The sequence below is a fragment of the Astyanax mexicanus genome, chromosome 1 (genome assembly GCF_023375975.1).
Source record: "Astyanax mexicanus isolate ESR-SI-001 chromosome 1, AstMex3_surface, whole genome shotgun sequence".
Taxonomy (NCBI): Eukaryota; Metazoa; Chordata; class Actinopteri; order Characiformes; family Acestrorhamphidae; genus Astyanax; species Astyanax mexicanus.
Window position 1 is genome coordinate 21910612 of NC_064408.1, and position 13890 is coordinate 21924501.

General features: G+C 35.4%; 1 protein-coding gene across 2 annotated transcripts in view; it reads left to right on the top strand.

Annotated features, from left to right (window-relative positions):
* Window positions 1-2345: 2345 nt before the first annotated feature.
* The window catches only part of lmx1ba (LIM homeobox transcription factor 1, beta a), a 60237-nt gene continuing 48692 nt past the window's right edge, over window positions 2346-13890 (top strand). Inside the window, exons 1-2 of one of the 2 annotated variants that reach the window (XM_049474831.1) lie at window positions 2346-2887; window positions 3694-3883. In XM_049474831.1, the coding sequence (XP_049330788.1) occupies window positions 2749-2887; window positions 3694-3883 (329 nt within the window). In that variant the 5' untranslated portion in view covers window positions 2346-2748. The remainder of the gene's footprint in view (window positions 2888-3693; window positions 3884-13890) is intronic. The other variant, XM_049474836.1, reaches the window with a different exon arrangement.

Genomic DNA, 13890 nt, shown 5'->3' on the forward strand with positions numbered 1-13890 from the left:
TATTTGGAATTTGGGAGAAATTTTGTCCGTAGTTTATAGAATAAAAAACAATATTCATTTTACCTAAACATATACTTATAAATAGCAAAAACAGAGAAACTGATTCAGAAAATGAAGTAGTCTCTTTTTTCAGAGCTGTATATGTTTTGCTTGTATTTCTCGCCCTTGATGCATATATACTCTCTTTCTCTCTTTCTCAGTCACACTATAAGTCAGACATTTGACAAATGTCAACATATGTTATCCCAAACCGATAATATAACATTACATTTAAGTTTGTGAATACAAAATAGTAAAAAAAAAACGTGAAATTGAATAAGGGAAGCTTAGTTGATTTGGTCAGTTGGAAGACAATTTTATTTTTTCTTTTCTTTCCTTTCTTTTTAAATTTTCTTCTTTTTTATTTTCATTCAGCGCTTTAGTATTTTTGTGGGGTAAAGATAGGTGGAACTATTTAATACGATTCCTTTAATTAAAACCGTGGAGAATATTAAGGAGAAAAGTAATAAAGATATAAACTCGCCGCATTATTGCTCTGCGATTTGTATCGCTGAAATGAATTCACGCTGATTTGAGAGATAAAAGAAACGCCTCCTTATGAATTTTACATGCGCGACAGATAACATGCTGAGAGATGAAGGAGGAGACCGATTAGCCGTTTCATTTTAAGCCCATCCTTATATCTCATTTTTTTTTATCTATGCCTTTATTAATCATGTAGATATGTCAGTTTCTAAAGCTAAAGCGTACGAAACCCCCCGTCTATCCCAGCCCCCTCCTCAGCTGCAGGTGCACAAGACCAGCAAAGGTTTATTCATGAACTGACACAAAGCCCCAACACACTTGTGGGTTCAGAGTGTATTAATAGAAATATATATATATATATATATATATATATATATATATATATATATATATATATATATATATATATATATATATATATATATAACGATTACTATTACTTAATACTATAAATACAAATTATTTTACTTTAAAATATTTTTAATGAAATTATTTTAGTCAAATAAACACTTCGATAAACAATTTAGTAATAAATCTGTACAACAAAAAGTCCACACACACTACAGTTAGCCTTACTCACGAACAGTTATTACTGTACTGAAATAAAAAGCAGCTCCGAAATTACAATAAAGAGATATAAGAACGATCACAAGCCCGCCCTCGAGCTCTATGATTGGTTAGTGTTATGTATACTCGTATTGTATATATGCTTCATAAGGTAGAGTCTGCTTTTTCTTAACGCAGTGAAGCTCCAGTTCATGCCAAATCACATCAAATCACCATCTCATTTGGTTTTGGGTCAGGGGATTATAAAGGCAAAACACTTTTTTGTTTACTACGTAATTCCATAAATGTCTCTTAATTGTTTTCATGCCTTTAATATAAATCTAAAAGACAATTATAAATTAAGTAGATTACAAAGCAAAAATAAAAACATTTAATTTTATATATATAGCTCTGAAAAAATATAAGATGAGTTTCATTAGATTGATGATCACAAGCAATCAAACCAAGCTGAACTGTTTGAATTTTTGCACCAGGAGTGGCATAAAATTATTCAAAAGCAGTATGTAAGACTGGTGGAGGAGAACGTGCCAAGATGCATCGAAACTGTGATTAAAGACCAGTGTTACTCCATCAAATAATGATTTCTAAACTCTTAAACCTTTATGAATATGAACTTGTTTTCTTTGCATTATTTGAGATCTGAAAGCTCTGCTTCTTTTTTTGTTATTTCAGCCATTTCTCATTTTCTGCAAAGAAATGCAGACATATCAGTATGTTTACTTGGAATTTGGGAGAAAAGTGTTCTGTATTTTTTAAAATAAAACAACAATGTTAATTTTACTTAAACATATACCTATAAATAGCAAAATCAGAGAAATTGATTTAGAAACTGAAGTGGCCTCTTATTTTTTTTCCCCAGAGCTGTATATGCGATTGGTTACATATGATGTGTTTACTGGCAGGTTTACCGTGTATATGTGTGCACATACACAAGACTGCACTAAATGCACTGTTTATGTCTTGTTTTTTTTGAACAATGTAACTAAATATTGTTATGGAAATAAATAAATAAATAAATAAATAAGTAAATAAATAAATGCGATGGCTTATTGGAAATAAAATAATAAATAATCTCAGTGGGAGAAGACTTATTGGAATACTGTAAATAAATAAGTAAGTAAGTAAGTAAATAATTTAATAAATAAATCTGGGCCGCGCGGGGGCAGATCGTGACGCAATGGGCGTGTGGGAGGGATGCAGCTCCTCCGGCTATAGTTCACCCTCGCGCTCGGTCTCCTCCTCCGGCAGTCTACAACACACACACACATCACACACTCTCCTCACTCTCCTCAGAGCGTCTGACTGACTGTCTCTCAGCTCCGGCTCGCGGCTCTGGATTGTACCCGGGTCTCCGGCTCTGCTTCTGGGAAGATATTTTGCGCTTGCGAAACCTCGTCTGAAAGCTCTCGCGCGGGAATGACAGTTTTTCACTCTTTCTTTTCGTAGACGTCGCTATAGTCCTCTCACACTCCGGAGTGAGATCAACAGGAGAGTGTCCTGCTCTACTCCTCAACTGCTGTCATGATCAGCCTTCCTCAGCAACCTGTAGATTAACCGCCAGAAGCTCTTCTTCCTCCTTTGATCTTTCTTGAGGTTCTGATCTTCTGAGTTTCTTCGAAATTCTCAGCACAGCCCATTTTCTCCGCACTGCTCTTTATGGACACTGAAGCGGATCTGCGCTCCGTGCAGAGATACCTTTCCTCAGGTGATCAGTCGACCTGTCTGAAGATGTTGGACGGGATCAAAATCGAGGAGCAGTTGAGATCAGGAGCTGTCAGCTTAGGAGTGATGCTTGGTGAGCTTTAATTCATCCATGCTTCGTTGCTGACACGTGGTGTTTCACCCAAAACTTCATCCAAAACTTCACCCAAAACCTACACACGTGTGTGTTTGATTATAAATAACTCTGCTGTGTCTAAATATTAATGCGATATCTCGTCGCTGTCACTCAAAAACATCTTTATTTTTTTTTATATTTGTTCTTTACACTGTGTCTAAATATCACGGTGAATTAAATGAATATAACATTTTACATTTTTTAGCAATAAAAGTGAATAATATTTTGTAAATAATATTTTTCCGCCTCCCGTTTTGGATATTCATTTTTGCTAGTCATTAATGATAAGAAAATATATATTTGTCCGATTAAATTAGTTTTAGTACCGTGCATTGCATTTCGTTTATGTTATCTTTTGATGTACATATCGTCTATTTGTTTTATTTAATTTATTGTTTTATTTTGTTATTGTCAAGTAAAAACGTTATCACCAAAACAGCAACTTTACAAAATGAAAAATATATATATTGACTTTCAATAGAAGTCAGTGTAAAAAGATTTTATTTATTTTGAAAATTAATTTTAATTTATTAATCATAAAATATTGGAACAATTTAAAGAAAAAAACTGTGAGAATAAGAAAATGTCAAAAAGTTAAAAACCGCCAAAAAACATCTGGCATATTTCTTCTCCGTTTTTTATCGATTTGTTTTTATTTGTGTTTACGAATTTATATCTGTTTTTCACAGCAGGAATGTGTTTATAATGTGTTTAATTTGTGCTGTAATGTACCTGTGTGTATGGATGTGTGTGTTGTGACCCAGCAGGCGCTGAGTGCCATCCTCAGAATGTGTGTGCAGGATGCCAAAGACCCATCGCTGACCGCTTCCTCCTGCGCGTTAACGAGTCCTCTTGGCACGAGGAGTGTTTGCAGTGCGCCGTGTGTCAACAGCCTCTCACCATGAGCTGCTATTGCAGAGACCGGAAAGTTTACTGCAAACACGACTACCAACAGTAAGCCTCCTTTCTGTACCTTTTTATAAACAGCCTGTATCTATCTCCCTCTCCTGCTCATCACCAGCGCTCCAGAATCAGCAATATAACCAAAATGAGCGTACTGTCAATATAAATATCATAACAGCAATAGTAACAATATTTACAGTATAATACTACTACTACTACTAATAATAATAATAGTTTTAATATGTATCATATTGTAATACTATTATTTTAAATAAATTTATATTAGCAGCGATAAAGGCAGGATAGTAGTAGTAGAGGAAGTACAAAAATAAACTTTATTGCTAAATTAATAACATTAATGAACAATAGAACAAATTCACATCGAAATTAAAATAACAATAGCAATAAAAATAAACAATAATGAAGAAGAAGAAAAGTAATTCTATTTCGACCAATTTAGCAGTACATTTTTCATGAAATATTTATCCTTATTTAAGTGATTCTTGTCTTTAATAATAATAATAATAATAATCATAATAATAATATAATACTAGCATTATGTGCAATAGGTGTTGAAGAACATTATTATTTAAAAATAGATTTTATAAAAATAGATTTTTATATTTTTTAGCGTGTGTGTTTGTGCATGTGTGTGTGTTGTCTGGGGAAAAATGAGTGCCGAAAAAGTAAAATACCGCAGCCAGTGTAATATTACATTACTATTGTTCTAATTCATTATTAATAGAATAGTATAAAATACATGTTGTAATATAATGTATAGTGTTATATATACTTTTGTTAAACCTGTAAAATAACTGTAAATCACTGATCGTTGGAGTGTGTATGAGTGTGTGTGTGTGTGTGTGTGTGTGTGTGTTCTGGAGGAGTTGTTAGTCAGGACCTCTGCAGACTGCTGCTAGTGTCCAGTTTGGTAACTGAGGGCTGAGGACTGGTCTCGCGCTGCATGGCTGCTCTTCACGCCTGTCAACAACTTTGAAGCGCTTTTGTTTGATTTCTTTCAATACGGCGGAGACATCAGCGCGCGCTGGTGGAGGCCTGCCCGCGCACAAAAGCCGACATCCACCGTCTCGCGCCGCTGTGCCTGTCCGCCTTTCATCCAGCCTCACCCGCGTGATGGTCAGCAAATTTGCCGAACAAGTAGACGTTTCATAGAAAACCCCTGTACAGAGAAACAACCGCGAAGACCCCCGCGATTCTGAGCCCGAACATCCCAAATTACACAGATTAACTCCAATTTATGGTTGTTAAACTATATTCAGATAAAATACACATAAAATACGATTGAGCGAAAAAACATGTATCCTATACCGGGTTTAATAAATGCTATGTAACACATGCAACAAATATAAAAGTGTGCATTAATATATTTAACTAAATCTACGTCTGTAAAAGGTAAAAACGTAACGCATTAATGTCCTGTAATTTGCAACTTTAAAATATTTAAGAATATTTTTAAGATTAAAATATGTGAATTGCAAATAAATATGCTTATCATTTTGTATGTAGGCCTGATTTGTGCTGATTTGTGTATTTACATTACATTTAGTTCAGTAGGCTCAGGAAAGGGCCAGCTGTGCCTGATAAATAATACTGTATTTATTAAAAAAAAAACACACATTTACTACATCTGTTCTGTTTTATTTTCGATTGAAATCCTGTGAAATAATCGGTTAATGACAGGAAGGTTGCACCAATTTTTTTTCGTTTAGTTTCTCTTTCGTCGTATCGCTGTTTTATCCATTATAATATTTCCTGATTAAATTTGTAGGCCGGGACATTTGACTTTTTTTTGAAGAAATGTGCTTTAGATCTAGTTAACTTTGATTATCAAAACATGACTCGATTGCAAATAAAAGTGTACAATTTGCATCAAATAAAAATGAGCACTGTTAGATAATAGGTATATTTAAAATTCCAACAATTTACCATGTTAAATTATCTAGCATATATAACGGTGGTAAACTTTTTAGAAGCAATTGAAATTGGAGCGCTGATTACTAGCAAAAAAGCTGTAAAAATTGTTTTCTGAGTTTATAATAATAAAAGGAATTTCGGAGACTTTATATTGATATTGATCCATATCTCACGATTTTTGACACGATGTAAAGAACAGCTTCCACTTAAATTAGGTAAAAATAAAATTAATACCAACAAAGGAAATATAATACATTGATATGTTGTTCGGGTTTAACAGGCTATAGCATAAACCAGCGCACGCGAAGGCCTAAACTGTTTTTTAGCAGGTTTATCAGAACAAGTTGATTTTTTTCTTCGTTATAAATTTAGTTTCTTGATATTTTTTATCTATACCAAGTTAAATAAGGCATTTGCTCAGTATTTTCTCTGTTTGAATACAAATATATGACATAATTTCATAAATTAATCCAACGATTACATTTTTGAGGTTCTTGAACACTTGAACACACGGCATTGTTGTTGTGCCCAGCTGAATGTAAGCGAACACTCTAGACACTAATTTAACATTGTAGGTGTTCATTCCACACTGGGGACCTAGCTGGGGATGGTCAGTGTTTAAAAGCAGTTGGATAGCTGCTTAATTGCGTTCTTGGACTGCTGTCAGGACGCCCTGAACCTTTTTTCACCAACTTCACACGACGTTAGGGCCCCACCCAAGATCCAGGAGACAGCTAGCAGAGGTGGATAAAGTAGCTTTAGCTTAAAGAATGGCTAATTCAGTGAATTAATGACTTAAATTACTTTTCCAATCGACTTGAGTACACAGAAAAGTTACAAGTGTTTCAACACGTGTATTTTTAAAAGAAAAAGTTTACGGGTTGACATTTAACGCTATAAGATTGTTTACAATTTGCACTGGCAAATTTACTGTGTAGCAATACAAAAGTAGAAAGTCTAACCCACTGTTCTTAACGGTGTATTGGCCTAAATAACACGATAATGTAACGACAGTTCGATGTGTAAAGTATAGCAAAGCTTTACTATAGTAAAAAAATAAACTAAGGCCACCAATAAAACAAGTGACAGTAGCAATACAGTAGTAATTGAGTAAAAGTAGATTGCTTTTCTCACACGTATACACTAAAGTTGAAACTATTATCCTCTAAGACAAATAGAACTCCAATAAACTTTTACTTTAGTGCACATAAAAAGTACATGTATGTACTCTAAATCGTGCGTTTGCTTATTATGGGCTTGCTGTTTGTATATCCTTATAAAACGCACTTATTTATAGTGATGCGACACTAACTGCCCGTAATTAACACATTTACCCAAACTGCCACAAGCCAACCGCGTAGCCCTGTAATTAAATCAGTGTAAATATCCTGCCTGTTCTTGACTCCCTGATTTAAAAGCTTCCAACTGACACACGTCTCCACACTGTAAAATATTACAGTAAATATTGCCTCCCCAAAAAACAACAGAAAAACTTTGCATCATATTTGCCCAAATGTTTTAGTCTTGACTAAAAACTTATGGTTGATCAGACTTTTGTTGAGGCTTTTGCTCAATCGACTTGATAAAAGTTTAATCCTTTTTTTTACAGTGTTATAGACTTAATCCTTAATCCTGTTTGCACATATTTATATAATAACAAGGTGTGTTCTTTTATGTAAAGCAAACACTGTTTTAACCTGGCTACTAATATTAAACAAGCTAAATTACATTTAAGCTAAATTACATTTAATTTTGAAGTACAATACATCAATAATTCAAGGACCAGGTGAATTGCATTACACTTATTTATTTAGACTGAAAGAAGTGTCTTATTACACAACACATGACAAGTCATGACATAAACCTCTAAACACCTTGGGATCAACCACAAATCTATAAATCCTTGAAGTTTTAATCAGGAAAAATATCTAACGCCGGTTTATTTCTGATGAAAATTCTCATGTCTGATGAAAATTCTCATGAAAAGAATGTCTAGTCTACATTTAATGTTAAAATATGAGTTATGAGAATTATCTTTACAGCAACAATATACTTCTACTCCTAGAATATAGACATTGATAAAAGTGACTTATCACATACATTAAAATTAAGCTCTTCTCTGAGAATATGCCCTTTTAAAGGTATTTTACATAACTGTAGATAAGCATTTTCCATACACTTTGAATCCTTTGTGAATGTTCAACATTGCAGTCCCATCTCAACTAAAACCTTTAGGCACATCTGTGAACATGCATGGGTTAGATCCCAGTTGAAAGAAGTGAACATTTCTATTTGAATTTATTTCATCTGCATTTATTTGCAGAAAATGAGAAATGGCTGAAATAACAAAAAAGATGCAGAACTTTCATACCTCAAATAATGCAAAGAAAACAAGTTCATATTTATAAAGTTTTAAGAGTTCAGAAATCAGTATTTGGTGGAATAACCCTGGGTTTTAATCACAGTTTTCATGCATCTTGGCATGTTCTCCTCCACCAGTCTTACACACTGCTTTTGGATAACTTTATGCCACTCCTGCTGCAACAATTTAAGCAGTTCCTTTTGGTTTGATGGCTTGTGATCATCCATCTTCCTTCTTTTTTATATTGCAGAGGTTTTCAATTTAGTAAAATCTATTATTTTATTTTTTAAGACAAAGACCAAGACCCTGGTTGGAGTCCCTTATGTGTGTTGTATTGTTTGTTGGAAAACGCCCCATTGGCCGAGCCATTTCGTATGTAGTATATAGTGTTTTTTTTCTTGTGGCTGTATCATTCTGTAAGATGTTTGCTGCACTTTTCCATAGTGATTATATCTAAACCTGTAATATTGATCATACCAGTTTTTTTTATTTTCATTGTGGTTTTACTTATTCCTAAAGGCTGTCATGTATAGCAGATAACACAACATTGGAGCATGTTTGAACAATAGCATTCTTCCTTGATACGCTTAACAAACAATACCTTTTTTCTTAACAAATATAAGCTACTAAGATGTCCTGTAGTGTCATTCCATTAAATTGATGGCAGGTTATTGACATTGGTGTACAATATTATGAAGATAGTTCTAATAATTAGCTTCACTAAGTACTAGTATGTTTCTTTCTTCTGTTAAATGCTGTTTCTTTGCGAAGGTAAAAAAAAAAAAAAACTGACAGAGATTTGTGTATAATAGAACAACAGGATTGTGAACCAAGAGCCAGTAAGGCAGCTCACACTCACTGGCTGCCATTGCTCAGGCTTGCCTTGCCTCTGGCTCAGTGGATCAGTGCACCAGCAATGGCGTCTTGGCATTCTGCATCGAGAAGTATTGACTTTCGTTCTCAGTGCTGGCTGTCATGTTACAAACCTTTAGAACTTCCAAAACAAGCTTCTTTCTATTCTGTTCTTTGACCTATTATATATATTATATATCTTCTGGTTCCTGGTTTTCCTTTTAAGTAGAGAATTGAACAATTGGGTGGGTTTGCAACACAGTATTTTTATAGTGTAATCCTGTTTTAGTTTAAGTTTTTCAAAGAGTCATATTCAAGGTTCTCAGTCATAGAGAAGATACATCTTATACTGAATTGCTTATATTTTAATACATGTCAATAAATTAAAAATTTAGAAGTTTTACCCACAGACAAGAATGGCCTAACATGGTATTCTTGCCCAACCCAACCCAACACTTGCCCATGCCCAACCCTAATGTTCTACAGCGTAAACAGTGTTGTTATCCACTACACCAACAGCCTTTTTTTATAAGGATGTAGCTGACACTATGAATGGGCAAGGCATTATCCAAATAAATACATTAAAAAGCATGCTACTATAATTAGTAATATTTGATCATATGTTGGTAAATATGTTCACTTATCAGAAACAGCAATGTTGTTCCTGGGTCATATTGCCCGGTGCATTTTTAATTATCTAAAAGTTGTCTAAAAAAACTAAAAAAACCTAACAAACAGTGTGAATATTTTATTACTAATTATCCATCCAATTATTCTATCATTTAGTGCAATGGTGTTCCTTAACTCTAAAAGGTAATGGTTCAGTTAGGATAATTCACTCGTTTTTCATAAATAATTACGTGTTATGCATAATGTTATATGTTACATTTTCATATTATATGTTGATTACACTCATTATAAATATTATATCTGAAGTTTCACACTGAAAAAAATACTATTTTTCCTAAATCTTTAAACTTTAAAACAAGTCAATTTGACCTGTAACATAACAGGAGGGTTAATCAGGGTAACACAGTTAATCTGCATCTGTCAAATCAATGCTTAAAATTAAACATCCACACTGTTAAATTAAAACTAATATAGTTGACTCAACACTGGTAAATCCACTGTGAAGGATTCAGAGTACTTCAGACAAAATAAGTTGTGTGAGCATGGGTTTGAAGATCCTCCACATAATGTGAATGATTAAGGAAGAGCCCTTAAAATTGTATAAAACAATGACATAATGTATTTAGACTCAGACACAAATCTTTTTAGAAGAGTTTTGACCCCTTATGCTCTGTGGTTTTTATTCCACCCTAAGGATTACTCTTCGCAAACTGCAGGCTGAATTGTTCCCAAGTCTTAACTGTAGGAAATAAGGCCAAGAACCTTCCGTTGATTCAGAGCAGTTTAAGAGGTTAAAGCATCAAGTATGTTTCTTTACAGCATCACTAAAACAAAGCCTTTGTGGCACTTTATTTTAATAGTTAATAGGCAAAGATGTGCTTTTTACTGTCTTGTTTTTTTATAATGTACCAACTCGAGAAAGGAACTTGAGAAGCGTTGTAATAGAATAAGCACATGTTAAGCATAAAACGTTGGACGTGTTTGAGAAGATGAATAAAACATCCACCTAAAAACAGAAAATTGTTTTTATATTTCTCATGAAAATAAATATTTCAGCTTCTGACCTAAAAGACCGATGACAGGATGATGGGACAGGTTGGCATTTACCTTTAATGGCCTGATCTCTGATCTGTGTGATGTTTTGCCAAAAATATTCTGACTGGATTTGCCGCTCACCATAAGATCAGACAGCGATCTTCCTGTTCCAAAACCAGGTTTTATAGTACTAGAAAAAAAAGCATCTCAAAACTAAAATAAATTGTGTTGTAGGCTTCTTTTGGGCAAATTCACAATAAATAGTATAGTGATTATTTGCACCTCTGGTGGGAAATGGGTTTTCCTTTTTCCAAACTGCAGAAAAGCTATACTCCTGATAAGATCATTTCCTTTATAAATGAGCAATAGAATAACATAATAAGTTGTGTGAGTTCTTGGAGGGTTCTTTACTAAATGAAATGCCTCCTTTGGATGCAGAAATTGTTCTTTATCTTGTTAAAGGGGGTTTTACTGTGATAGAAAACCATTAATAAATAGTTCAAATGTATATAGAACGTTTACCTTGTAAAAAGAGTAAAAATGAGAAAAGTGTAAAAAGAGCTTATTTCAGTTCATTTTGGAGACCTTTTCTATTGGTCAGTTCATTAAGAAATTTGGACATTGTGTAAGGGACAGTTTGTGTGTTCCAGTTATGTAGGAAACTAAACATTTCTGAGTGGAGAAAGGATAAAAGGATAAGTTCTTCTGGCCACGTTACGCATCTTTACATACTTATGTCATACGTACAGCCTCTAAAAGAAGGTCCGGCTCAGTTTTATTGAATGTGAGCGGCTGGTGGAGCAATTGAGACTTCAGAAGAGGAAACTCAGACCTCAGTAGCTCATTCACTCAGAGTAAAAGCAGAGTATGTAGTTGAAGCGAAGATTCTGACTCTGTGCACTCTCTCTCTCTCTCTCTCTCTCTCTCTCTCTGACTGAACATAACCTGGAATCGGATTCATCCGCCCTGAAAGGAGACCGCATCACGCCCGCCCAGTTTAACATGATTCCTCCGCATGCTCAGTGCAATTACTTATTCTCACCAGAGGGCCCTAAATCCCAAAACTTACAGACATCAGCTTTAAAGAACCCCTTTTTCAGTACTACATAGAATCATTGAAAAAAAAATAAGACTATTTCTTTTTTAAACATAAAAAAAAATTATAAAAAACTTTAGCCAAAATTAATTTACCCCACTGTCACTCAGTGTCACTAGTTCTGTGAGGGTTAAGATTAGCATGTGCTATCACATAATACTAGTCAATTGACTATTTTTTTAAAGAGCTGATAACGCAACATCATCAAACAGCTGAACACACTTGTTTCATCGCTAACAGACACAAGCAGTGGCAAGCATCATGCAGAGTGATGTTGTAGTTGGAGGGTCCTTGACCCCACAAAGAGAGAGAGAGAGCTAATTATGTTCATCCCAAGGGACAGAACTGAGTGATCTTTTAATGACTTGGTGCCCTAACACATAATTTTAAATAATTTTATATAATACAAAAAATATATTGTTCTTTAGGGAAGCGAAAGTGGTTCTTCTGTGGCATTTGCTAAGAGAATCATTTTACTCAACTTAACTCTTACAATATCTGTTGTCCAGTGAATTCAGTGTGAATTTTATGCCAAAATGTCTGTTCCACCACATAGTTAAACTACTGGACCTGCTGCTGGAATAGAGAAGAATGAGGCACTGAGGGGAGTAGCGTGTATTTTTATTTTTTTTTTATCTTGGGCTTGGCATGAGTGTAAGACCAAGCTAGATGTTTTACTGCGTACTGCCCCCTCTCTCTCTCTCTCTCCTTCTCTCTCTCTCTGTCATTGTGGCCTGCTTGTTTACCCAGCACCTCCTCCCCACTGCTCTCACTCCTGTGTGAGGAGAGGGTGGCACTACCCTGTTAAGAGCTGCTGCTGAGGTGCTGCGTACCTGGAGACCTGCTCTCACACCCCAGCCCCACATTCTACTGCTGCATGGAGATGAGGGTGCAGCCGAAGTCCTCACCTTTTTAGAGGACACAGAACACACACACACACACATATCTCCTAAGCTCATGAACTCACCTACCAGTCAAACTAGTAAGGCAAAATATGTAGAATTTGAATGTAGAACAGTGAGCATACAGTCGAGAATTAAAAATGTATTGGGAAGTCAGTGGCATGTTCAGAAATGTACTTAATGGGTGTATCTAAAACGCAAGAAATGCTGACTTGATGCCGTGCTGACCACACTATCTTACTTAGGGAAAGAGAACTGTATGTCCTGATGTTGCCAGTGTATTTAGACAGAAGAAAATGTCCATCTACTGAGATTTACTCTGGCAGGTTATTTATGTAAAGATGTTCAATTTCGATTATTCCATTTTGAAAATCACATTAAACAGTAACTTGATTAATTAAATGAATTCGGTTAACCTCCTAGCCCTAGCTAGATCACTTAACTTCGATACAGACATGAATGGGAACATACATGCCTTAGAATCCTGACATTAATGGAGTCATTAATGGCTCCAATAGTTGCTCAGCTCTAAGTCTAGAGTTCTGGGTGAACAAGACAACCATAGACAAGACAATCATAATAACTATATGTGTGCTAAGGAAAGATGAAATGTGGCCTTCCCTCCGTGCACCCACATACACACTAGTGAGCACACACAGTAATGTACAGTGAGCACGTCTGCCCGGAGCAGTGGGCATCATAGCTCACATGACAACACAGACAGCTTGATGAACCTGGGTATCAAACCCACCACCTTGTCATCGATAAAAAGTGCTCTAACTGCTGAGCCACCATTTCCCATAAATAGATGAAGAGACACTGCCTTGACCCTCATTGACCCTCTTAATAACTAAAGGTTCCTCAAGGGTTGTTGGGTTGGATGTGCGTCTGTCTCTCTGCCATCTAAGTGCTGGCCCTTGATGCCACAGAAATTTGTGGCCAGGAGTCCATGAGGGCAATATTGGTCTCGCCCTCTCACCCCCTCTTTGGAGGGAGTGGCCTTTCTGGTTGCTGATATTAGTAAATTGGTGATTAGCATTCTCCTCCAAGCGTGTTTAGCTGATGGTGGTAGTGGGCGTTCTAGCTATGGTTGGGATTCGTTGGTATGTCTTAAACTGAAATTCCAGGGCAATTGCATCTTGTTGCATCTCACACACACACACACACACACACACACACACACACACACACACACACACACACACACACACAAACACCCTGCCCCACCCCTCCCCCGAACAAAAAA